The sequence below is a fragment of the Dryobates pubescens genome, chromosome 10 (assembly GCF_014839835.1).
Source record: "Dryobates pubescens isolate bDryPub1 chromosome 10, bDryPub1.pri, whole genome shotgun sequence".
NCBI lineage: Eukaryota > Metazoa > Chordata > Aves > Piciformes > Picidae > Dryobates > Dryobates pubescens.
In genome coordinates, this window is record NC_071621.1 from 26,815,638 (window position 1) to 26,842,783 (window position 27,146).

The 27,146-nt window shown below is 43.4% G+C and overlaps 1 protein-coding gene across 1 annotated transcript in view; it reads right to left on the reverse strand.

The window, feature by feature from the left end:
- Window positions 1–7,065: 7,065 nt before the first annotated feature.
- The window catches only part of ZC3H12C (zinc finger CCCH-type containing 12C), a 37,994-nt gene continuing 17,913 nt past the window's right edge, over window positions 7,066–27,146 (reverse strand). Inside the window, exons 3-6 of the mRNA XM_054164517.1 lie at window positions 14,642–14,781; window positions 10,706–10,940; window positions 9,436–9,542; window positions 7,066–8,732 (exon numbers count right to left, since the gene is read on the reverse strand). Coding sequence (XP_054020492.1) covers window positions 7,336–8,732; window positions 9,436–9,542; window positions 10,706–10,940; window positions 14,642–14,781 — 1,879 coding nt within the window. The 3' untranslated portion in view covers window positions 7,066–7,335. The remainder of the gene's footprint in view (window positions 8,733–9,435; window positions 9,543–10,705; window positions 10,941–14,641; window positions 14,782–27,146) is intronic.

Sequence of the window (27,146 nt, forward strand, 5' to 3'; positions counted from 1 at the left end):
ATAGAATCAGAATCATTTTGGTTGGAAAAGACCTTTAAGATCATCAAGTCCAACCAATCTCTAACTCTACCAAGTCCAGTTAGGGGTACCCCACTAGTACACGTGAGGGCTTGACCTGATGGAAGGTGGCACTGCAGAGAAGGACTTGGGAGTGCTTCTCAGCCAAGAAAGCCAATGCTGTTGTGGGGTGCACTAAGAAGAGTGTGGCCTGCAGGCTGTAGGAGATTCTCTTCCCTCTCTACTCTGCCATGGTGAGGCCACATCTGAAGTCCTGGGTCCAGTTCTGGGCTTCCCAGGTCAAGAAAGACCGGGAACTACTGGAGAGAAGGTAGGCCTTTAGAGGCCCTAAAGATGCTGAGGGATGTGGAGCATCACTCTTAACAGAGCTTCCCGGCACTCCTCCGCTCCGCTGCTGATGTGATCAGTTATGGTTCATGCACACCATGGTGAGTTTTGAGATCAGCATCCCTGGAGGTACAGCGCTCTTGGTACTTCCACCCAGATGCTGGGGCGGGACCTTCACGTTTCACTCCAGTGCCTCTGTTTGCCCTGAAAGGAGGCACAGTCATATGCTATGCCCAGGCTGGACACAGTAGAACAGCAGATGTTCACAGATGTGCAAATCATTTGCATTAAGCAAATGACCACTGGTCACAACTGATGAAGGGCAACACTATGTTGTTGGTTTTTTTAGGCCAACTGTCTGTCCTATCTGCATTTTTATCATCCCACTTTGTGCCTCACTGAAGTTCTGGCAGCCTGCACATAGGGCTGGAGAGGGAAGGAAGAGACGTCGCAGCAAATCTGGTGTGCTGGCCCTAGCCAGGCACTGCAACTGGGCAAAACCAAAGTGACCGCTCCATGTATTTTGAACAAGCACTTCATCACAGCTTGTGGCAGCTTCTGCTGTACTTTGCATCTATCAGGTAAGTAATCAATTCCAAATTCTGTTCTATTCAGTTCTAAATTCTGTTCCATTTACCTTGCAATATCCTGAGCCAGGCCACGAGGAACTGCACCACTGAAGATGAAGAGATGGCACAGCAGTACTTGACGGGAAACCAGATCCACCATGGCTAAAGCTAAATATTGATAGTAAATGACTGATGTGGCTACTTAACCCTGGAGCTTGCTTTTGTAGTAAGCAAAACAAGGGGAAAGAGCCTATTAAATACTAAAGTAAAAAGGAACTGTGAATCTACAGTCATTTATGGTTGAAAGTCTGTTTAAATTTACTCCAAGTGAGCAGTTTTATTGTGCAGGTAGCAACACAAACCTCTCTATAATTCCCTGTTAACTGCTCTTGAGATTACTCCTTTTGGTTTTTTTATGAAACAAACCAGCCCATCAATGAAGAAAATGAATCTTTATTTTGTTTTTTTTCCTCTAAAAGCAGAGTTCATGTACATGGGGTTTTTCTTGTATGAGTTAGAAAGGTGGTTTTAAGATGTGAGTAGTCACATCACAGAAGTAATACAGAACAACCAGTGAAGGAACGAAGAGCCAGTTTGACAATTGCTTTATCAAGTAGTCCAAACATTCTTTTTCACTAATGTAGTTGTAGGAACAGACTTCAGGACAGTATGAAAATCTCACCTACTCAACACAAGTCCAGAGATAATGAAGGGAAAAAGAACTACAAAACACAGTTATTGCTGCTGTACCTGCATTTCTGTTTCCTTGCAGGATGTTCTGCAATATGCTGGTAAAAAAGTTTCATTAAGAATGTCATTCAGGTAAATAAGAATACCCAACCAGCCACCCTAATGTGTTAATTAGACTTCATCTGAGACCAAAAGAAACAGTAGTTCTAGAAAAAGCAGATAGGTTTTTGTTTTACAAGTGAAGAGTAGATTATTGCACCTCTGAAATACTGAGGATGGATGTACTTAAACATCCAAGTAGCTTTGCTTTGTAGGTGCTCCACAAAATGCAGTCCTGGCCCTCTGACTTGTCAGCACCAGTGAGATCTCATGTCTTTTGGGAGCAGGCTGTTCCCTAGCTGTGCTCCTTGAGGTCCCAGCCTTCCCACGCATATGTGCACCAGTTCTACTTGGGTCTTCTCTAATGGCACTAAAATCAGCCCACGAGAGTACTTGTGCTAAGTGTACATGTCCGGGAGACTGGGCCCTCCAACCTCTATTAGAAGTCCAAGAGAGGGGACAAGAAGTATTGCAATCATTCAGGTTAAAAGGGTAGAAAGAGTAATAAACACTTCAAGCACAAGTTATAGCAACCCTTTAAGACCTGAAAATGGAAGTTGGAGGAATTATTTAAAGCACACTGATAACTACAACCAGAACACTTGATCCGATGGCGCCTTCGTAAAGCTCTACCACGTACTCCACGTGGACCGGTGTCACTGCAAGGAAAACCCAGCACACAGTAGCATGTCTCATACGCAGACATTCCATGTGTGATTAGGCCACCAGATCACCAGTTTCTGATGGAACCTGAAGACATGTATCCCAGAAGATCTAAAGATGAAGTCTGAAAATCTCTCACAATCACCTAACCAAAAGTCATGTGGGAACAATCCTTTAACACCGATGGCTTTCGGATCACGTACACGGTCAGTCTAAACAACGTGCACACGCATCTTTCATTTGAGCAGACTTCTTCAGCTAGGCTTCTCTACAACTTACAAAACATATAAAATGCATGATCTGACATTTATAAAACCTCAGCCCTTTTTATAAAACAAACAAACAAACAAACAAGACAAGGCCATTAAGAGTTTTAAGTTGAAATCTGTTGTGGTTGCTTCGTGTGTGTGTGCGCACGCGCGTGCGTTGTGTGCTTTTCAGCAGTGTTAGTTCCTACAATAAATACAAACCACCAACGGCACTCCAGCACAGCCTTATAATGCAAGGAATAAATTAGCAAGAGTCACACTCTAAATCAAAATAAATAATTGCTAAATTATTAATATTTTTAATTTTTTTTTTTTTTTAAATGGTTTCCTTAATTGCACAGTAAATTTTCAGTAGCAATGAAAAGTCAGCTGGGTGTTTTTCTGACTGCTCCAGAGAGCATGAAAGCAATTGTGCCTCATGTGTTTTAAGCTTTGCACATCGAAGAACACCTTGGTCAAACCATCAGCTGATGAAACTGATAAGTGTTTTGGTAGTCTCTTGCCGCGGCAAGATGCTGCAGTATCTCCCACTCGAGGCATTAAGTCCTCCAGTGCCCACCTTGCTCGGGGCAGACCCCCCCCAGCTTTCTGTTCCAAGTGAGGTACTCTGGTTTACACTGATAGCTTTGATATTTTTGGAAAAGTGTTCACCATTAGCCATGACTTTCAGAGCAGAAGATCATCAATGGTTCAACAACAGTCCACATACTCCAAGGCTGCAGAAGTCCCCTTCAAGGGCTTCGCTAGAATGGCACGCTGTCTTTTTTGGGTCATTGCATGAACACATCAGGCTTTGGCTCTCCCCAGAGCTCTTTTGCAGTGGACCAAGTTAGAATTCAGACACACCAAAGAAAACTGTACACCTGAAAAGATATGATCTTACCTCAGACTTAGCAGCAGTCTTAAAGCCACTTGCCTAGTGTGCGTGCATATATATATATAGATACATACACACAGTCACACATCTTCAGAACAAAGCCAAAGACAACGAAGCAAATAACACTGTCAAGAGCCCGAGCGAACGTAGCTCAAAGCTAGGTATCTGCAGGACATGTTCAAAACCTCTAAATATTGGTAGCACATTGTTGCACACAGCTGTGGGCAGATACCTAATGGAAATGTTCACTCAAAATACTGTGTATCTACATACTACTGCTGATGTAGCGACAATAGCTTGGGATTGTATCTAAAAATATGGAGTTTCAGCTTAGCATCAAAACAGCTCTCAGGTACTAAAGATGAGGGAGAGTGCTGCCCTCCTCGTCATGGTGGGACAGGCCTAACTTGAAGATATTTAAGCATTCTGTGCACTTCATGCACTCAGCTGGGGCAAAACCAGTATCACTGAACTACCTTTACTGTTGGATGTTAGAGTTATTTGCCTCAACACAATCACACTGACAAATGTAGTACATCTGACTGTACATGTACATGTCTACATGACTACACGTGCTGACTACATGTAGTACATGACCAGGGTCATTGTGTTTATGGTTGTTACCGGTGTCCTCTCTAAAGGCTGCTAAATACATAGACTGATCACTTCATCGTGGAGGAGTTCTTACACAACTCCTCATTCATTCTCTCTGTTAGCACAGCAAAAACAGCATCAAGGCAAATATTCTGCCCACATAAAATCTGCTTTACCAAACAGAAGACAGTCTAAGGGAAACTAGCACGTCATTGTACAACATTAAAACTCACCAAATTACTCCTCCTCGGATATGTCTAAAGCATTTTTGGTGCCTGAGTACAAAGCACAGATCCTATTACAAGAATTCTCTAGCAATCAACACATTTTCAGGGAGGTAATACTGCATTAAATGTACACAGAGGCAATGACACTGATAACCCAGGTGTGGATGCTGCAGCACACAGCCCCACACTTCTCCTGTTTTAACAACTTGGCTAAGCCAGCTGATCCAGTACTCTAGACTGCTCCAGACTGCTACATGTATAGGGTAGGAAGCATTCTGATGCTCACATGATAGGGAAAAAGATGAAACACCTCTGTTACACACACGTTTCTGTTCACACTTAAAGGAATTCCACTTATGGCAGAAGTAAATTCCTACATAAAAAATAAATGTAGAAACCCATTAAAAACACAAACATCATAACAGCATTATTGAAACAGCTGCATCTACACTATGGTGTAGTACTTAAGTGTAATTCAATGCAAATAAATCTTAGTGTACAACTAAGACGAGACTCATTTCCCAGTCCAAACCTCCGCCTCAGCGCTGCATTGATCTCTACATTACAACGTGCTCTATGGATGGTGACCAACCCAATCCAAGGAGAAAAAAACTGTTTCCACAGGTGAAGAGGTCCTCTCCCTGAACAGACCATGCGGGACAGATGGTGCAGAGCCCCTCTGGTATCACCGCAGGGACAGGCGACGGCAGATCCTGCAGCGCATCAGCAGCGGCAGCTGCGTGAGCGCTACGTCCTGAATCGTTTTGCTGAACATGGTTCAGATTATTGGCTATGTCTATAAGCACAATGCTCTTTAGGAGCATTTACTGTATACCCAAACCCTACTCACTGCAACACATGGTGTCGCACAAGTAGTGAAAATGTCTTCGTATTCAAAGGTGCTTGGACATAATTTTCAGGCAGCATTTTACCTTTATTTTAGTGAGTTCCCACTACAAAGATTTTTAGATGGAAGAAGTTGCCAATAATGTCTTTTTTTTTTTTTTTCCTTTTTTCTTTATAATATCTGAAACTGAGACAGATACCTAAATAAATATCTACTTTTACTTGGCCTAAGTCTACCCTATGTCTGAAACCTCTAATTTTTAAATAAGGGATAAAATGTTGCCCAAAAGTCTATGGTTATACATTTGTGTTTCTACTAAACCTACAAATTGAAATAGTTCTCAGTTAAAAAGATACAATTTGTATCAACAGTAAAAGGTACTTTCTGGTTCTTCAGGGCCTTACTTCAAATCTCAGCAAGTGTACCAAACTTACCAGCAGGGGTAGTGTAAACTAGCAATTATTCTTTTTTCTTTTAACACTGAATGTTGTTAACAATGGATGGAAACATAACGGCAGTCATGTTAAGCACATCTGACATCAACTGCAAAACCTACTTCTATTTTATATAAATATATATATATATATATAAAAGCTTATCAGGTGCTAGTAAAACCCATGACTTTAAAACCAGAAATATCCCTTACTAATGCTAAAACAGACTTGGTTTGCCTGTTTCTAAATCTACGCTATTTGTGGCAAGAAGCAGGCCCACAGGATGCAACAGGCCATAAAACTACCTTCAGGAACACATACAGCACCTCCTCTCCTTGCAACCCTCCCCTCCCCAACTGAAACAGAAAGAAAAAGAAAGCAAACAAAAAATTCAGTTATTATTTTGAGCTACAATATCGTTACCATAGTGCACTTAATAAACGTTGCATATCCTCAACACACACAACCTTTTCAGGCCAGCCTCGATAAATAGCAAGGAAAAAATAATCAAACAGTACCTTAAATACAAAACTTGCATTGAAATAATTAAATTTCATTTAAAAACAGGTAAAATATTTTATGGAAAGCATATTTTATCCAGTACACTTGTGCAGCAATACAAAGGGGGGAAAAAAACAACCAACCCAACACATAAACCAACGAAATGGGACCCTGCAATTTCAGGCCCCTTCCTACTGACCAGAAATACACAGAGCCGGGCAGCAACACATGGGAACTGGGTGGCCTAGTCTGGGGAGGCTCTGAGCATTTGCAGCTTCTGTTATGTTCAAAGAGGGCTGCAAATTCTCAGCACCATTAGAAAAATCAAGCAATAAGGCTTTTTATCTTATCCATAAATTAATTTTAAAAATTACTGTTTTTCCCTCCTCTGATTGCATCCGATCTAACGAATCGACTGCATCAACAAAACATGGAGCTATCTGAACAAAACAAAGCAAGCAATGGAAAGTGCCATACTATAAATTACCAATATATTGTTACCCATTTGACTGTTATTGGTAACTTAATTATTTGTTTAAAAAGGGGGAAAAAAAAAATGAAGTCAGTGCCATAGTAAATCTTTGTTTCCTATGAATAGGTGATCATAGCGCACACACACACACAAAAAAAGCTCACTGAAAAACACACATACAAACATCCAAACAAACAAACATACATACATACTTAAGGTGTTGTAACAAGTTCAAAACACTTGGCTTGAAAATTGCCTGCCAGAAATAGCAAAATCCTCTTTCTGCAGGTTGCTTTAATACCACAGAGCCCGAGGACAAACATCCGGCAAGTTAAAAAACAAAGGAAACCAAAAATCCCAACGACGTGTAACAAGGATACAAAGTGCTGCATATAAACCCCTGATGCACCAAAGATTTTAACCAGAGACCACAAAAAAAATTTTGTTTTGTTTTCTTTGTTTATATATCTATCTGTCTATATATATATATATATTAATTTACACTGGAACATTCTCCAGCTGTGAAAATAGCCATTTAAAAAATTTCCAGACCAGAACACAAAACCTATCCGGTACTTCCGATGCATGGGGCTATACACACAGACTCCATGATACAGTATTTCACATAAATGGATTACTATATAACCTCCTTGCTGAGAAGGAGATCCCAAATGCTATTGTAGCAAACCTCCCTCAGCCGTAGAGCTGAGCTGAAAAACTACTAGACACCACAAAGATGCATCATCTCTCAATAACCTAGCTGAGATTTTTCCACCAAGATGGCTGCAGCAAGCTGCTGAGCGTCCGTCACGTGAGGGTTCTTCTTCATAACAATCCTCACCAGATCAGGGGGGAATATGTTGCAGAGGTTAATGTAAACCTTCTCCCGGGTGTCTTGGAGCCTTGGAGGGTCTTGAGGGATTCCACAGTAAGGTACTCGCCAGGTCTGGTCCTGCTGTTCAGGTAAGCTTTGGAAGGCAAACTGCTCGTAACATGGCTGTGTTGGGTTACTCGGCAAGGAGTAGGTCTGGCGGTAGCCGTATGCATCCATCCCGTAACCCTGCCTATCCCAGCTTCCAAGCCCATCTTGGCCAGAATAAGGCTTTCTGTGTCTTAGTGGAGAATTATCATATAAATGTGAGTCTGAAATGCTGTCTATTCTTGTAGACACGAGGGCTCTCCCCAGATGCATGGTTTTCGAATGCGGTGAGCTCTGAGATGTAGAGTAGTCATTTGGACAACTAGAACGAGCAGCGACTGCCGGATGCTGTAGGTGCACAGCCATGTATGGAATTGGAGGTTTGTGGTGATGCTTTGGTTCTTCATGACTATAGCTTTGCACTCGTGAGAGAGGCTCATGGTAGCTCTGTAGGAAGGGCTGAGTGTTAAGGCGGCCATGGGGATGCATATGCTGGCACTTCAAGTTCTCCTCTAGCTGTGGGTCAGGCGAACTCATGTAAGAGCGATCGCTGTAACCCACGTAGGAATCACTACTGCCACAGCTAACACTCCCTTCACTGCTGCAGTCAGAAGCTACAGAGCTAATCCTATAATCTGTGTCCAAGGAGAAGCGCCTTTCAGGACTACGTGGACTAGATATACTTAGATTCGAGTATGCACTCAGCATGGAGTAATACCCTACGTCCACAGGAGACTCACATTTTGGATACTGCTCATAAGGCATTGGCGTTCCATGATTTTTGGTTGCCATCATCACTGTGGGATACTGTCCCTGTGGTCTTTGATCCTGAGGTGTGAAGTGAACTCCAGATGGAAGGCCGTTGGTTAAAGGTGCAGTACTTTGGGGTTTTGCCGCAGAGGAGCTCGGTATACTAACTAAAGAAGGTACAGACCTGGTTTCCAATTTGTTTTTGGTGGGAAGCTTTTCCTCCAAGTCTTGATAGACTTGAGTCCTTATACTAGGATCTGATTGCCTCTTTGGAGCAGCACGCTTCAGCTCAGAAGTGACATCATTTTTAGTGCTACAGGGAACACTATTGCTTTTTACCAGTCCTCCTTCACTTGTAGTTTTGGCAGCTGCGCTTCTAGACATGGCACGAAGTTCATCAGCTACAGACCGCTGAGGCTGATTTCCTCTCTCTGGGTGATAGTATTTGCATTTGTGTCCATAGGTACATTTCTTCCCTATTGATACAAACATAATCAAATAAAATCTTCAGCCAAAATCTCTTAATCAACAAACAATGGAAACAGCCCTCATTTAAAGTTTTGCTCGTGATTTGAAAGCCCTTGCAAGAAGTTTTGTGTGACAGTGCTTGCAGTGTGTGCTCGCAGCTAGTGCTCCAGGAATGCAGACCAACACTGCCAGACATGGTTTGAACTTAATGTCACACTGTCACTGCCCCCGCTGTACTGGGCCAAGAAGATATATAATGGCACAAAACTGATTAGGAAAATCCCAAAGAGATGTAGGACCAGCAGCTTTCAGCTCAGTCAAGATGTGCCTGTAGGGATGCTCAGTAACTAAACTTTGGACAGCTGAATCAATTTTCTAGAAGAAAACTTAGGTGTCTAATGACCAAATCACATTAGAAAAGGGCTTTCTGAAGCATGTAGAATTTAGGTGCTGTTTGGACCTATTCCTGGGAATGATTAATAAATTTACTCCTTTAGTTCAAATAGTAGATAAAAATGTTCTTTAACTAGCACATGAAAAAAAATCATCTCACTTTCCACCATCAGATCAACATTTCAGCCATTCTCAGGCTAAGACAACAATGTAAAAACCACTGCTAAAAAGCTTCTATTTTTGTCAGTGTTAAAACAAAGCAGGTGCTTGGCTCCCAGTTCCAGCACTACCGAAAACTGACGAGTTAAATCAAATTACCATATGGACATGGTTGCTTCTTATGTTCTGGCACAATGGGCTTCTTCCTAAGGAAATTGTCCAGACTTGGACCATGGCGACCAAGAGGATCATCAGGAGGCATAAATCTATAAAGCAAGGAAGAAAAACCCAAAAAAAGGAAAATACTACCATTATGCAAAGCAAACCAACCTTTTCATACTCCTCATTCAGTGAACAAAAGCCTCATGACTCTGTCCTACACCATAACCCTCTACACTGATGTTTTTAAGCCTGGGTACTTTGAAAGCTGTTTTGAAAGGCCACCTTTCTGCTGTCCAAGAGATGAGTCCTAGAAATAGATTGTGCATTTGTGGACACCCTAGTCTGCCTTTAGCCTAGCTAAGCTGACCACCCTGCAACAAATCAGGGCTTCACACAACCCATTCCAAAATCAAAGTAAGGGCAGCAGTACAGGCAGTGATTTCTTACACCACCACAACTAACTTTGCAGAACTGTGCTGATTGTCTAGGACTCTTCAGGCTCTTAAATACAAGTGTCTGCTTCACAGAATGACAGAATGTTAGGGGCTGGAAGGGACCTCAAATGATCATCTAGTCCAACCCCCCTGCCAGATCAGGATCGCCTACACCAGATCACACGGGAATGCATCCAGGTGGGTTTTGAATATCTCCAGAGAGGGAGATTCCACAACCCCCCTAGGCAGCCTCTTTCACTGTTCCATCACTCTCACAGTGAAAAAATTTTTCCTCATGTTTCCATGGAACTTCCTATGCCTCAACTTCCACCCATTGCCCCTTGTCCTGTCATTGGGCATCACCAAGAAGAGCACGGCTCCATCCGTGGCAGACCACTGACTTCCTCAGTCTGCCAGGTAGGTCTGTGGTATCTACCATGGATCTACACAGATAGTTGAACTACAGAGCTCCTGAGGTCCATTCCAACATGGGCTTCTCCATGACTCTAGAATTTAGCAGTCCACCCACAGGCACTCAAAAATGCTGGCTCAGCACACCAACACAAGTGAAATATTTTACCATAGCACAGATCTACTGTAACATATACATGGACATTCACCAAAAGAGGCAAAAATAGCCTAGAAGTTATTATCATTAAAAACTTCTAGCAAAACCCAGAGTTTGAGTATCTTTAATCAGAAGACCAAATCTACAATCAGCTTTTCCTCTTGTTTTCCTACATGTACCTAATGATTTGAGGGTAAGATAAAAAAACCCCTACAAGTCTTCAGACCGTTTGGGTGGCGTGTAGAAAGGTGGCAACAGGACTTACTTGTCGTTAACAAATGAATACATCAGCAAGCGTTCATCGATGAACTTCTTCCATTCAGGCTTTTCATTAGCTAGATCCCTGTAGTTGTCATTGGAAACAATGATGCCATCTGACTCAAAGGCCAGCTTAACTATGAAGCGGTCATCGTAGCACACCACCCTTCTGCCCTGCACGCGGCGGGAGGGCGTGAACACCAGGATCTTCTCCTTTTCTAACTTACGCAAGATCTCCTGATCTGCAGGGAGCAAGGACCAAAGAGTTAACAAAGAAAGAGCATAGAAATGTTTGGTGAATATCCAGAGACATCAGATTTAAGGTTGATAGTAGGCTGAACATGAGACAGCAGAGTGCCCAGGTGGCCAAGAAGGCCAATGGCATCCTAGCCTGCATCAGGACTAGTGTGGCCAGCAGGAGCAGGGAAGTCATTGTGCCCCTGTACTCAGCACTGGTTAGGCCACACCTTGAGGACTGTGTCCACTTCTGGGCCCCTCAGTTTAAGAAGGATATTGAGACACTTGAACATGTCCAGGGAAGGGTAGCGAGGATGGTGAGGGGTTTGGAGCACAAGCCCTATGAGGAGAGGCTGAGGGAGCTGGGGTTGCTTAGCCTGGAGAAGAGGAGGCTCAGGGGAGACCTTACTGCTCTCTACAACTACCTGAAGGGAGGTTGTAGACAGGTGGGGGCTGGTCTCTTCTCTCAGGCAACCAGCACCAGAACAGGTGGACACAGTCTCAAAGTGTGACAGGGGAGGGTTAGGCCAGATGTTAGAAAGAAGTTCTTCATGGGAAGAGGGATTGGCCACTGGAATGGGCTGCCCAGGGAGGTGGTGGAGTCACCATCACTGGAGGTGTTTAGGAGGAGACTTGATGGGGTGCTTGGTGCCATGGTTTAGTTGATTAGATAGTTTTGGAAGATAGGTTGGACTCGATGATCTCAAAGGTCTTTTCCAACCTATTCTATTCTATTCTATTCTATTCTATTCTATTCTATTCTATTCTATTCTATTCTAATTCTTTTTTTCTCTATGCAGAATCCAGAGACCCCTAGGCGCTTTGACATTCAGGCTCAGACTACTAAGGAGGTTGTACCTAGCACTGCTGCACACACCCCTCATGCTGACTTTCCTAGCTATCACTGTCCTTAAAGCACATGAGTTATGAAAGAAAAATATATTAAAACCAATGCAACATCTGAAAGAGCAGAAGATGCCTGCACAGTGAATATGAATCATGGCTCTTAATAACATTTGAGATCTCAAATAACTCAACTGTTGTGTAGCACAAGAAACTTGACAGGGAACATGTTCCATCTAGGAAAAAAACAAACAACAAAAGAGACTCCAACAGGAAGAAATAAAGCACTGATATTACACATAAGCAATATAAGTTATATAAGCATTTATCTGCTTAGTTTAGGCTGGATGTTAGGAAGAAGTTCTTCATAGAAAGAGTGACTGGCCATTGGAATGGGCTGCCCAGGGAGGTAGTGGAGTCACCATCACTGGATGTGTTTAGGAAGAAACTGATGGGGTGCTTGGTGCCATGGTTTAGTTGATTAGACAGTATTAGATGATAGGTTGGACTCAATGATCTCAAAGGTCTTTTCCAACCTGGTTTAAAATAAGCTTCTTTGATCTTCCTGCCATTTTCAAGGTCCATTATGACATGGAAAAAATATTTTTCATTGCTATATTTGGGTCAATTCTAAGACTTTCTACTTGAAACTACTTTTAGGGGTTTCTATCCCCATCCACAGCTCTAGCAGATATCATAATTTATTTCAAAACAGCCAAATCTTCACTGCTACACCAACACTCTTCTCGTGCCTCAAGCACCAGTACAGTGAAAAAGAAAGGCTCCAGACTACCTGGGATGAGGGGAGAACAGCAGCTTTTCAAACCTTTTCTTCTTTCAACAGACATGTTCCAGTAGCAATCAAGGAGATGAAATAAAATGTTGTGAAGCTCTTTCCAGATGTTTGAGAATGCACATTGTAATCAAAATGTGATTGCATGTTCTTTTAGGAGCCATAGCTACTGCTCTCAAAAGCTTCCCCTCTCTAAAGGTAGCCATGTCTTTCTAACAAAAAACAACTAACAACTAACTCCCTCAAAATCCCAATCCCTCCTCCCTCCTAAATGCTAGGGCTATTTTTAACCTGAAATTCTCCTTTGTTTAAAACAGAGAGAAGAACTTTCCAGCCTTCACACAGAATCAACCAGCTTGATCAAGAAATAAATACCTCTACTCCATTCTTTTTTTTCTAGATAAAAACATTCAAATTTAAAATTTTCAAAAGCCATCTCACTGGTTAGTAGTAAATTATAGAATCACAGAATCATTTGGTTGGAAAAGACCTTTAAGATCATCAAGTCTAACCATTATCTAACTCTACCAAGTCTGGTGCTATACCACATCCCTCAGCCCCACATCTATTTGTCTTTCAAACACCTCCAGAGATGAGGATTCATTCACCTCCCTGGGAAGCCTATCCCAGTCTTTGTTACATCCAGCCTAAACCACCCCTGATGCAACTTGAGGCCATTTCCTCTAGTCCTATCACTTGTTATTAAGGAGAAGAGACCAATGCCCACCTTGCTGCAACCTTCTTTCAGATAGTTTTAGAGAGTAGTGAGGTCTCCCCTGAGCCTTCTTTCTTCCAGACTAACCAGCCCCAGTTCTTTCAGTTGCTCCTCACAATGCCTGTTCTTCAGACCCTTCACTAGTTTCACTGCCCTTCTCTGGACCTGCTTCAGCACCTTAATGTCTTTCTTGTAGTGAGGGCCCCCAAACGGAGCACATTACAGAATCACAGAAAACACTCAGGTTGGAAAAGACCCTCAGGATCACCAAGTCCAACTGATAACCCTACCCTACAAAGTTCATCCCCCTAAACCATATCCCCAAGCACCACATCCAAATGACCCTTAAACACATCCAGGGCTGGTGACTCAACCACCTCCCTGGGCAGCACATTCCAAAGCCTGACCACTCTTTCTGTGAAAATGTTTTTCCTAATGTCTGTCCAGTCTAAACCTACCCAGTGGTAGCTTGAGGCCATTCCCCCTTGTTCTATCACTGATTACCTGTGAGAAGAGACCAGCACCAGCCTTTCTACAAGGTACTTTCAAGGTGTGGTCTCACTAGTGCTGAGTATAGGGAGATAATTCTCATAACCCAAAGAACAGGCGGTGACTCACTGCAGGTGACAGGCATACAGGCCAGCCTGCTCACCACAATAAAGATCACCCAGTGAATCATTAACTTCAGAACCTCTACACTGCCTATGTTACATGGGCATAGCACATTTTAAATGCAGCAATTACATTCTTTAAGAATTAAGTAGCAGGAGGAGAGGCTGAGGGAGCTGGGATTGTTTAGCCTGGAGAAGAGAAGGCTCAGGGAAGACCTTATTGCTGCCTACAACTACCTGAAGGGTGATTGTAGCCAGGAGGGGGTTGGTCTCTTCTCCCAGGCAATCAACACCAGAATGAGAGGACACAGCCTCAAGCTGTGCCAGGGGAAGTTTAGGCTTGAGGTGAGGAGAAGGTTCTTCACTGAGAGAGTTGTTAGCCATTGGAATGGGCTGCCCAGGGATGTGGTGGAGTTGCTGTCCCTGGAGGTGTTCAAGAGGGGATGGGACATAGCACTTGGTGCCATGGTTTAGTCATGAGGTCTGTGGTGACAGGTTGGACTTGATGATCTTTGAGGTCTTTTCCAACCTTGGTGATTCTATGATTCTATTAATGGAAAAAGTATCAGGTGAACATAAAAGGATGACTTGGAGAAAGCACTGCTTTGTCTTTTTCCTTCTCAAAGATCACAACACTGAAGGTATTTTCTATTACTCTCTCATTCCTGAAGACCTGTTGATTTGAGCAGTAGCATGCATGCTTTGCAAAGCACCAAACTACAGTGAAGATGGAACAGAGCTTACCTGTGATAAGAGCATCAGGCCTCGACTGCTCTTTCCTCCATGCTGGCACAAACACAGTAACATCCTTATGGCCTCTTTCCAAAAACCAGTCTACTGCCAGTTTGATTCCTCGACAGGAAAACACTTCTTTGTTCCCGTGGCTGAAACACAGATTGAAATTAATTCCATGACTTTTCTGTTCTATGACCGCAAACGGAGCACAGCAAAATGTGAATCTCAAAGCTATGCTCTTTGCTTGATCCACAGCTCCTAAAGGCATCTAGGAGCCATCCTGAACCATGCCTAAGCACTGCCATCATTTGTAAAACGGTGTGGGAGAGGGATACTAAATCTGCCAAACATTTTCACCCTTGGGTCTCCAAGCCCAAGGGTGCGGCAGGCACCCTACAGAACAGATCAAGCGAGTTAGAGAGACTGCCCAAAATCAACACCACAAAACTAAGAATTTGTTCAGTACTGCACTTCAGAAGAAGAAATTAATTGTGTATTAAAAAAGCTGTGGAGAGACAGTCACGCAGAACCTGATCAGACACAAGCAAAACAAAAGATGTGCATCTGTTGTGCAACAACTGTCTGAGGTAAGGTGAGAGACGCAATTATGTCATTATCTGAAGGCAGACAAGTCCTCAGCCAATTTCTACATCCTCTTTTGGCAGGACACGTTACAGAAGATACAGAAGAACTGGAGAGAATCAAAAGAAGGTGAAACAAGAACTTGGCTCTGTTTCAGGGCCAATCTTGTTTAATAGCAGTGATCTGGATGAATGGATGGAGTCCTCCCTCAGTAGGTTTGCGAGTAACACCAAATTGGGTGGGAGCATTGATCTGCCTGAAGGTAGGAAAGCTCTGCAGAGGGATCTGGACAGGCTGGATTGATAAGCCAAAGTCACTTGTATGAGGTTTAACAAGGCCAAGTGCTGGGTCACAATAACCCCATTCAACACTACAGGCCTGGGGCAGAGTGGCTGGAGAGTTGCCCAGCAGAAAAGGACCTGGAGGTGTTGACCAACAGGTGGCCAAATGTGAGCCAGCAGTGTGCTCAGGTGGCCAACAGCACCCTGGCTTCCACCAGAAATGTGACAAGCAGTGATTGTGGTCCTGTACCTGCTACTGGTGAGGCTGCACCTCAAATACTGTGTTCAGTCTTTGCAGCCCTCGCTACACGAGGAACACTAAATTGCTGGACTGTGTCCAGAGAAGGGCATCAAAGCTGATGAAGAGTCTAGAGAACAAGTCTTATGAGGAGCAGCCAAGAGAATGGGGATTGCTAGTCTGGAGAACAGTAAGCTGAGGGGAGACCTCATTGCTCTCTGCAATTACCTGAAAGGAGGTTCTAGCAAGGGTGTGTGTCAGTCTCTTCTCATTAGTAACAAGTGACAGGACAAGAGGAAATAGTTTCAGATTGCAGGAGGTTTAGATTGGGTATTGGATATTTACTGAAAGAGTGGTCAGGCTTCAGAATAGGCTGTCCTAGAGATGTTCAAAGCATCTGTAGACATGCCATTTTGGGACATGATTTAGTGGGCATGGTGGTGTTGTGTTGATGGTTGGACTTGATGCTCTTAAGAGGTCTTTTTCAACCTCAATGATTCTATGGGGAAAGGCTAAAGTGTATTTAGTTATGCTGGGAATAAAAAGGCAGCTTCTGGAGGCACAAAACAACCTTCAGTAACTAGTGTCTATGGAAAAAAACTGGTAGCAGAGGGCTGCAGTGTGGCCTCTGTAAGAAGTCAGGGACTGCCCCATGCCAGGCATGGGCAGCTCCAGCCAGATCCATAACAGAGAAGGGAATGAAGGAACACCAAGGATTAAGGAGGAGAAGGTACTTGTGAGCAGCAGGTACACACACAGAGGGACTTGCAGCCTGTGGAGAACAAGAGTACAAGGAGCAGCAGAGAAAAATAGTGACATCCATACTCAAGACCATTACTGCTCACTGCCTCTCTGAATGGACTCGGTGTCACCTGCAGCCATGGCAGAGAGAGTACCATAGGAGAGGTGTCTAGAATGATGCTGTGATGAGGGAACAGGGAGAACACGTTTGGAGTGAAGCAAACCTGGGAAAAAGAGAGATACTTTTGCCCCTTAGTACTTTAATGTTTGTCTTTTTCATTTCCTAATACCTGAGTCAGTAATTAAACACTTATGTTAGCTGGTTATAAATTACACTTCCCAAGCTGAGTCTGTTTGGCATGCAGCAGTACTTGGTAAGTGGTTCCCTTGTCATTATTCAGACACATGAGTTTTCTTGCTCCTGTTCTTCCTGTTCTCCCTTGTTCTGCTGGTGGAATGAATTGCACCCATAGGACCACAGTCCCACTCATTAAGGACAGAAAAGTCCTTACTTAGTATAAGGAATAGTTAAGCAATATGCTAGAGAAAGCTTTCTAACTGACCAAGGGGACTGTCTGGCCATAGGTTTTGGGATCTCCTCCTGGATACTTGGCAGAACAAATCAGACAGCTCCTCTAGGACCAGTCTGGGTTCTCCATGCACAGGAGGAGAGGAGCAGCTTTTGTAAATCACAGAGGCTGGAAAAGACCTCTGAGATCATCAAGTCCAGCCTGTGTCCTAACAACACCACATCAGCTAAACCATGCCACCAAGTGCCACATCAATTAAAGACCTCCAGGGATGGCAATTCCACCACCTCCCAGTGTCTGATTCCCCTTTCCCTGAGGAAGTGCTTCCTAACATCCAACCTAAACCTCCCCTGGCACAGCTTCAGGCCATGCCCTCTTGTCCTGTCACTGCTTGCCTGGGAGAATAGCCTGATCCCTACCTCACTACAGTTTCCTCAACACCACAGCTCTACGAAGCAGAAGAAACAGCGGAGCATGGCAGCAAGCCATTAACCTTTCTCTTGGCTGGCTTGTCATATACAGCAGGTGTGCCACAATCTGCTTTCCAGAAAGGCAAAACACAGCTCTTTCACCATGGAGCAATTTGTGAACGTGACAATATGTTGGGTAGGATAGCCAAAGGGATCCTACAAGTTCCTCCTACTTGCATGTTCAGAGGTAAGCAAAAACACCAGAAAGCTGCTTGGGGTATTTTGTTTGCTTGTTTGTGGTTTTGTTTTGCTTTGTTTTTTGGGGGTTGTTTGTTTTGTCTTATTGTTTGGGGTTTTTTTCTTTTTACATGGGACCATTTTAAAGTACCTATTATTTCCAGCTTTCTGAAACATAGAACTGCTCCTTCCTACTTTGCAGGAGCTTGAGCAGTTGCACAACGGATGAAGTGCCACAGGAAAAGTGAGAAAAACTTTGAAACAATGTTCAGATTCCAGAAGCCTGCAAAGCAGATGATGTGCACATTCATGTCTAGGCATTGAGAGAGAATGAGTCATGGCTAACACCTCTCACAAAGCATTCTCAGCAGAGGCGATGTGGAAAGTTACCCCCAGTCAAAAGGCAGCAGGGGGGCGGGTGGGGAAGGGGTAGGGGAACGAGCCCAATACTGCTCTCTGGAACTGTACTAGTTCCTTTTCTAATGACACTGGAGACAGGACTTGGAGACATGATTACATACTAAGACAGTGCAATTGTTACTGGGTTCAGGGTTAGACTGGATGATCTTTGAGGTCTCTTCCAACCAGATACATAACCTGTGAGTCTGTGAAACAATCGAAGCTTGGAGATTGTAGCTGGCACAGGGTAGTCCAAAGATAGGTTAAATACATGTGCTGTGCCGATAGGGCTACACTATGAACGCTGCCAGGAGCAAGACATGTATGTATCTCAGTATTCTGTTTAGCTGTGGTTACAGGCCTCTGCAATAACACAGTCCTTGTCTTGTACAATAACAACATGTAGAGTAGAGTAGAGCAGAGCAGAGCAGGTTGGAAGAGACCTTTGAGATCATCAAGTCCAACCCATCATCCAACACCATCTAATCAACTAAACCATGGCACCAAGCACCCCATCCAGTCTCTTCCTAAACACCTCCAGTGATGGTGACTCCACCACCTCCCTGGGCAGCACATTCCAATGACCAATCACTCTCTCTATGAAGAATTTCTTCCTAACATCCAGCCTAAACCTCCCCTGGTACAGCTTGAGACTGTGTCCTCTTGTTCTGGTGCTGGTTGCCTGGGAGAATAGACCAACCCCCACCTGTCTACAACCTCCCTTCAGGTAGTTGTAGAGAGCAAGAAGGTCTCCCCTGAGCCTCCTCTTCTTCAGGCTAAGCAACCTCAGCTCCCTCAGCCTCTCCTCACAGGGCTTATGCTCCAAAGCCCTCCCCAGCTTTGTTGCCCTTCTCTCGACACATTCCAGCAAGTCAACATCTTTCCTAAACTGAGGGGCCCAGAACTGGACACAGTAATAAACCACATAGTAACATTTTTTCCAGGCAGTGTTTGGCCATGCTTGTTTGGCTGAAAGAGGACTATCTTTTTTTGTATTTAATAACTTTCCAAACCACACACAGATGTGTCATGTTTAAAATGCATGTGCAAGTATGCATAGAAAAAATGGCCAACGAATATTTCTCATCATGGCAAGTCTAATTTCATCTCCCTGCAACGACACAAAATCAGGACATTTGGTGCATGTTCAGTATCCAGTGGGCTGCCATAAAGCCTCCTTTGCAAAGCCTGATGCAAGAGGTGACTGTGGATGCTATTGGCAAGTCACGTGCCACCATAAACACACTGCAATCCATTTTAGAATGGTCAAGAAGGGCTTGTTCCAGCTACTAAACTCCAGGGAAATCACTGCATTGTTATCACTCTAAACAAGTTCTGTGGCTTCAAATAGATAAAACCACTTTTCACTTCTGACAGCACACAAGCATTCTGTCAGACTACATTTTGGTAACAGTGTGCTTCTCCCCATAAGTCTGAGAAATCATTTCTGGAATAAAATCCTGGCCTCTCCACATGAAATGGATGTTCTTGCCTACTTCTTTCCACCAGGCTGGAATTCAAATCACAGTATCACAGAATCACCAAGGTTGGAAGAGACCTCAAAGATCATCAAGTCCAACCCGTCACTACAGACCTCATGGTGGTGCCACATCCAGCAGGCAGCCAGTCACTAGTGGTGTCCCCCAGGGATCAGTTCTGGGGCCCATCCTCTTTAGTATCTTCATTGATGACCTGGATGAGGGGATTGAGTCAGTCATCAGCAAATTTGCAGATGACACCAAGGTGGGAGCAGATGTTGATCTGTTAGAGGGCAGAAGGGCTCTGCAGAGGGACCTCGACCAGCTGGACAGAGGGGCAGCGTACAACAAGATGACATTTAACAAATCCAAGTCATACTTTTGAATTCAGAGGGAGGACTATGCAGTTCAGCTCCTTAGTGTTCTCTTGCCTAACACAAACTATTAAAATTCTTTCATCCAGAACATGAATGTTAAATATACTTAAGCTCTGTGCAGTAGAAATGAGAAATGCATTCCAAAGCATACTAGCTCTTCTGCACTGCTGAGGAAATTCATTTAGAGCTCGTATCAATCTCCACATTCTTTCTGCTCCTTTTCAGACACATGCCTAAGCTGCTATCTGAGCAGATACAAATTTCAAGAAATTTAAATGACTCTTGAGAAAGTGTGTGGAAAAGAATCTGTAATTACAGTTTTTTCTCTGCTTCTGTTTTGCTGTCATGCAGATTTGCTGCTCTCCTTTTAGTGATCTTTGTGCTTCATCAGCTCCACGATACATCGTATGGGAACAGACTGAAATCATGCTGCTTCTCCTGCTTTTTTTTCCCCCTTCTGATTAGTTGTAAAAGAGAGGAGAAATGTTTGTCAAAAAACTTTCTTTTACAAATCTCTTTCCAATTATTAGAAGTCTGTGAAAGCTCAGAGCAGTCAGGATGACAGCTGTGGCCCTGAGTGAGACAGTGGCGTATACTGCTTGGTTCTGCTTGCTGACTATGTTTAATCTATCACTCTTAGATGAAGGAAGGTAAAGTTTATTCCTTATGAAGTATCAATTTCATATCAGGCATGGATAATATTTTTGATCACAACTTTCATATTCAGCCTGTTGATAGCTGTAGTTTTATTTTTAAAGGAAACCCCCCCAACAAAACCCCCCAAAAAATCTCATTTTCTGTTACATTCTTAGCCCCCAAATTAGATTTTCAAGTGACTGTCTTGAAAAGAGTTGTGATACACACTCCTACAACACTGATGACTAACAACAACTGCAAGTCTTCTGGTGTGCTCTAATGCAATATTCAAACCAACACAGAGCTCTCAGATTGTGAAAGCTACAGGAAATAAACACATTGATGTCAAGAGACATTAGAGCTCTGATCCTAGAATAGAATCATAGAATGAATTGGGTTGGAAGGGACCTCTAGAGGTTTATCTAGTCCAACTCCCTGCAGTAAGCAGGGAATGCTCAGAGCCCCATCAAGCCTGACCTTGAATGTCTCCAAGGGCGGCCCCTGGGCAACCTGTTTCATTATTCCACCATCCTCAAAGAACTTCTTCCTAATGTCCAAACTAAATTTGCTCTTCTCTAGCTTAAAACCACTGCCCCTTGTCCTAGTGCTACATGTCTAAATAGTCCCAGCTTTCCTGTAGGCCCCCTTCTGGTCCTGGAGGGCTGTTATCTCACCAGAGCCTTCTCTTCTCCAGGCTGAACAACCCCAACTCTCAGTCTGCCTTTGCAGGAGAGGTGCCCTGATCATTATTGTGGCTCTCTTCTGGACCCACTCCATCAGGACTAAGCCTTTCCTGGACATGAAGACTCCAGAGCTGGACACAGTACTCCAGGTGAGGTCTCACGAGAGCAGAGTGGCAGAATCACCTCTCTGGATCTGCTGGCCATGTTTATTTTGATGCAGCTGAGGATGTGATTTACCTTCCAGGCTGCAAGTGTGCATTGTGGATTCAGGTCCAGCTTTTCGTCCACCAATATCCCCAAGTCCTTCCCTACCACATCCTCCCTCAGCCTGTATTAACAATGGATTGTCCCAGCCCTGCTGCAGGACCTTGCACTTGGCCTTGTTGAATCTCATGAGGTTCACCTCAGCCTGCTTCTCTAGCTTGTCCAGATCCCTCTGGCTGTACAATGTGTGTTGCATTACACACAGAGGTTTTTATATAACTGAAATCCTGACCCAAGGCTGAGAGAGTTGGGGTTGCTTAGCCTGCAGAGGAGGAGGCTCAGAGGAGACCTTAGTGCCGTCTCCAGCTACCTGAAAGGAGATTGTAGCCAGGTGGGGGTTGGTCTCTTCTCCCAGGCAACCAGCACTAGAACAAGAGGACACAGTCTCAAGCTGCACCAGGGGAGGTTTAGGCTGGATGTTAGGAAGAAGTTCTTCACAGAAAGAGTGATTGGCCATTGGAATGGGCTGCCCAGGGAGGTGGTGGAGTCATCACTATTGGAGGTGTTTAGGAGGAGACTGGATGGGACACTTGGTGCCATGGTTTAGTTGATTAGATAGTGTTGGAGGATAGGTTGGACTCGATCTCAAAGGTCTTTTCCACCCTGGTTAATTCTATTCTATTCAAGATACTTTCCATGCAAAAGCATCATGATTAAACCCAAGAAGAACAGAACTAAAATACAGATCTGCCTGGTAAATTTAGAGAGCTACCAAACTCTGGCCTTCTATTATGTCACAGGAAGAAAACAGTCTTCAGGCCACAGCACAGGGAGACTAGAATTTCCATCCTGTATCATATTAGTGACTCATCAGCCTGGCAGCCTGGTTTTGTCACTAGCCTAATATTTATTTTTTTTTAAGCTCTACTAATTTCCTAATCACAGAAACATTTTGTCCCAAAGCATTTCTCAGTAACCTGAGCCTGCTCTCACTCCTGAATTTGTTCCTCATACTTCGATGCCAACAAGAAATGGGTGAAATAGATCACAGATGCTGGTTTTTGGTTGGCTTTTTTTTTTTTTTCCCATTAGCCAATGACAAATTATTCCAACACTTTGAGGTTTTTGCAGGAAAAAAAGCCTTGGGAGCTGTAACACTTCTCAAAACATCTTTCATCTGTAGGGCTTCCAATGCAGGGGGCATTCCACAGAGTATGGCAAGTGCGGTCACCAGTCAGACATGCACGCAGGTGTCTGAGCAAGAGTCACACACTCAGCAGTCAGAGGTCAAAACAAGCACAGACAAGTTATACTCAAAGCTGCCAATGCCAAGCTCCTATCCACATGATTGCTACTTGTTGGGAAAATATTTTCATCTGTTCCCAAAGCGCCTTCTCAAAATAACCAAAGAAACTAAAGAGCCACTGCCTCTGAAGAACGAGCATCTGAATCAAGGCCCCAAGATATAACTGTGCCTACCAAGCTCAGCAACACAAACCCTGAAAAAAGGCTAAGGCAGCTAAATTGTTAAAAACATATATGCAATTAGATTTCCATGTGAAAACTACATATGGCATAGACAAGACAATCAAACCATCCTTGGGCTGACACAATTTGCAGTCGTGGGAAAACTGTGTAGACAAGGCATCAGCAAACCTTTTACTACAGACAGGTTATTTGCCTCATGGTTCATGCACAGGGACAAGACTCAGTTGCTGAAATGGAGATGCCAAACACTGGTTAGGCACCTTTGGGTATTTCTCACTCTCTCCAGCTGAGTGCCACTCCTGAATAGCCCTGGGGTCTGTCACATCTGTCAGGCCTGAGTGTACTTTTCTGGCGCCACCAAACACCTGGAACAACCACAGCTGGCAGGATGGGTGGGTATGAAGGCTGTAAGAAAACTCTAATGTATCTGTCTTAAGTAAGAGTGTATTTAACTAAAAAGCATCTTCCTCTCACTAAAAGAAGTACATATGCAATGGTTATTTCACATCAAAACATATACAAATATACAGGACAAAGTTTTCTAGAAGACAAAACTGAAGTGCATCATCTCCATGGCCTGGGAATCCTAAGGGTGAAGTTTTCAGAAGAATCTAACAGCTCAAGACAAGATCAATTGATTTCACCTGCAACCCCAAATGTCACATGATCAAAATACTTCAGCTCTTTTGCCTATACCATTCTGAAAGTGGTCTTCTAAAAATTGTAATGCAGCAAGTAAAATATAACATTATTGGCTCATTGGTGTTCCATTCTTGTTGTGTGCTCTGTAAGCACAGTCTACATACTTTCAATAGAAAGTTTTATCTTCATTTATGCCAAATTTGAAACTCTTATTTTTCACTGTTAGCAAAGAAAGTCTGAAGGCACTCAGGTTAGCCAGGGAACACTAACCAACATGAAACAAAAGCAAAGGAATAAAATAGTTAAGATCTTCCCACTATCTTTGTAACTAACAACTTTGTTCCTTGTTTTGTACTTGGTGGCAAAAGCCCCACAGTGGTTCCAGCAAAGTGAAGTATCACAGCAATAACCAGCCTGAGGTATCCTAACTCTACCTTTGTAAAGGATAAGCAAAAGGAAACTGCTGTATGTGTCTCTCTTCTGGAAGAACTCATCTCTTAATCTCAGTAGTAAAGGGAAATCTTAAAATGAAGGGGCAAAAGAGAACCTCAAAACCTTGCCTCTGCTGCCTCATGGAGACACTGAACCTTCTCCCTTCCATTCCAGAAGGTTGAGACTCAGCTGAGGAAGCCTGTGATGCATGAAGAGTAAGTCCAAGAACACACTGGAGAACAGATAGGTGTAGAAGTGACAATGTGATGTTGCTAGATGGACAGAGATCTACCTACCTCAGTCACGTAAAGGGGAAATTTAGAGTAGCTTAAGTCTTATCACTCAGGGATACAGAACTACTACTGACTGTGTTACCTGTGTAGTACCTGTGACGTACAGCTTACACTAAATAAGGTCCTGTGTGCTTTTTGATGTCAGAGCACAAATGTCTTTCTTATTCACATGGACTAAGGTTCTAAATGAATACTGTATCCATGGGACAGCAATGTGCCCCTGTGGCCAAGAAGGCCAATGGTATCCTGGGGCACATTAAGAAGAGTGTGTCCAGCAGATCAAGGGAGGTTCTCTGCCCTCATGAGGTCCCACCTAGAATATTGCATCCAGTTCTGGGCTCCCCAGTTCATAAGGGACAGGAATCTATTTGAGAGTCCTGTGAAGGACTACAAGGAGGATTAAGGTACTGGAGCACGTGCCTTATGAGGAAAGATTGAGAGACCTGAGGCTTTTTAGTCTGGAGAGGAGAAGAGTGAGAGAGGATCTAATAAATGTATATAAATATCTGAGGTCTGGGTGTCAAGAGGGAGGGGACAGGCTCTTCTCACTTGCACCCTGTGATGGGACAAGGGGCAATGGATATGAACTACAGCACAGGAGGCTCCACCTCAACATGAGGAAGAACTTTACTCTAAGAGTCACAGAGCACTGGAACAGGTTCCCCAGAGAGTTTGTGGAGTCTCCTCCTCTGGAGACTTTCAAGACCCATCTGGGTGTGTTCCTGTGTGACCTGTGCTAGATTCTATGGTCCTGCTCTGGCAGGGAGGTTGCACTTTAAGATCTCCAGAGGTCCCTTCCAAAAGCTAACATCCTGTGATCCTGTAAGATCATCCTCTATGTGAAAACCAAACAAACAAACAATATCCCCACAAAACAAAACAATCCACCATACGAAGCAAGATTAGAGTGGGACAGCTCTCTGGAACACAAACCTAGATGGCTGCTCATGTACGGCACAACTAAATCCTGGGTCCTATCCCCCAGTCCAGCCTCACTCTCAGCTGTGGGAAGTGTCTATCAAGAACTCCACAGCTTCTCTAGGGGACTATTTAATTTGCTCTTCAGCTCTGATTTTAAGTTTACACATGCACAGCAAAAAAAACCAGTCTTATCTGTAAGAGCATTCCAACAAAAGACTGTGTGTGTGTTAGGCTTAAATGTGTAGTCACCTTTCCTCTTCTGGAGAAGCATTAAGTCAACACCAGGAAAGCCAGAATAATGAAAGAACAAACCCAGCTTTGAAGTATCCCATAGAAACAAAATGGCCAAAGCCACCTTTCTGCTATTCAGTTCTAAGGAGTTTGCTTTGTTTTTAAAACTTTAACCACGTCATATTGTTTAGCCAATACTGGGAGCTTTAAACTCGAAATACACAAGATACATCTGATCAGCTGTTTCCAGTTTAAGGCACAAATGACAAGCAATGCCATCTCAAAGTGTAAGAAAAGCTTTCCAAGCATTACCAGAAGGCAAAAAAACAGAGAGCTGGGTGGGTTTTGGTTTGTTTGTCTGCAGGTGGTTTTGTTGTTGCTTACTTGCTTTATTTTTTGGTGTGTTTGTTTGTTTCTTGGTGTTTGTTGTTGTTTTGCTTGATTGCTTTGTTTTGTTTTGGGTGTGGGGAGAGTTCTGTTGTTGGGTATTTTGTTCTGGGTGCTGGGTTGGGTTTTTTTTTAGCTTTTAACTAGTTTGCTAAAGCTGTTTGCCTGGAACAGGAGTAATCACCAGACCAGACTAGCATACATGCTGGGTTTGGCTGGCCAGACTAAATCATTCTGGTCCAAGCTTTTTTCTGCGCTGTCCTTAAGGAACTCAAAAATTCACCTGTCATCAGTTGATTACATGCAACCAGTCACACAAATATGAACACCAGTGACATAATCAGACATATCCTTCCTCCTTTGTATCAGACCTAAATATTCTCTCAACCACGAAAGAAAGAATCAGGTTCCATTTGCAGGTCTAACAGAAAAATAATCCTTGCTGATTTGTCTTTTTCTCTGAATTAGGAAGCTGAATCAATTAATTTTGCAGCCAAAAATCTGATAATATGCAGGTAGGAAAGCATTCCTTGGACTGAGATAAAGGGAGGGATGAAAGTAAGTCTGTGTCACTCCTTAGATTCTTTATGAAACTGCATCCTTAATTAGTCATGCAGTGTTGAGAGACAAGGCAGTGTACAGTGCTTGATCCTTCCAGAAGAGCACAGCTGCATTATCCTGCTAGTATTATTGGACATCACTCACTTCAAACTTACCCACAAACCTTTACCCTCTTCCATCAAATACATCCTTTAAAGGAAAATTAGCAGTTCTTATCTAGAATAATTCTAATAGTAACTGGTATCAAGCAACATGGGAGTAAGAATATAGATTACAATCTACCCTTTTCTGTGATAACCTATGAGAGAGCTCCCAAGAACATCTCTTGAAAGATTATCTACAGTCTTGCTTAGGGCACAGGCTCATATCCCTTTAGCAACTCCAAACTGAACTCATTTGCCATAGCCTGGAAGAGCAAACAGTTAACAAAAGATCAGATGATGCCAGTTTATAGGTTACCCATAACAGGAGCCCGGACACTTGGATACTGAAACGTCAACAAGATTGCCTGAACTGCGGGTGAGTTCCCTCTACCTTACCCACTGGTTTTAACATTGCCCTTTTACATGTGACAAACAAAGCAAAAAAGCAGAGCAAAAATATCTTTTCCCACAGGCTGGCCAGCACAGCAAGGCATTGATAACTTCTCAACAAGGGTTGATCAAAGCACCAGTGAGGGAACGGGCTGCACCTCCTACTTAGAAACAAGGAAGAACTGGTCAGAGATGTGAAGGTCAAAAGGCAGCCTTGGGTGCAGTGACTG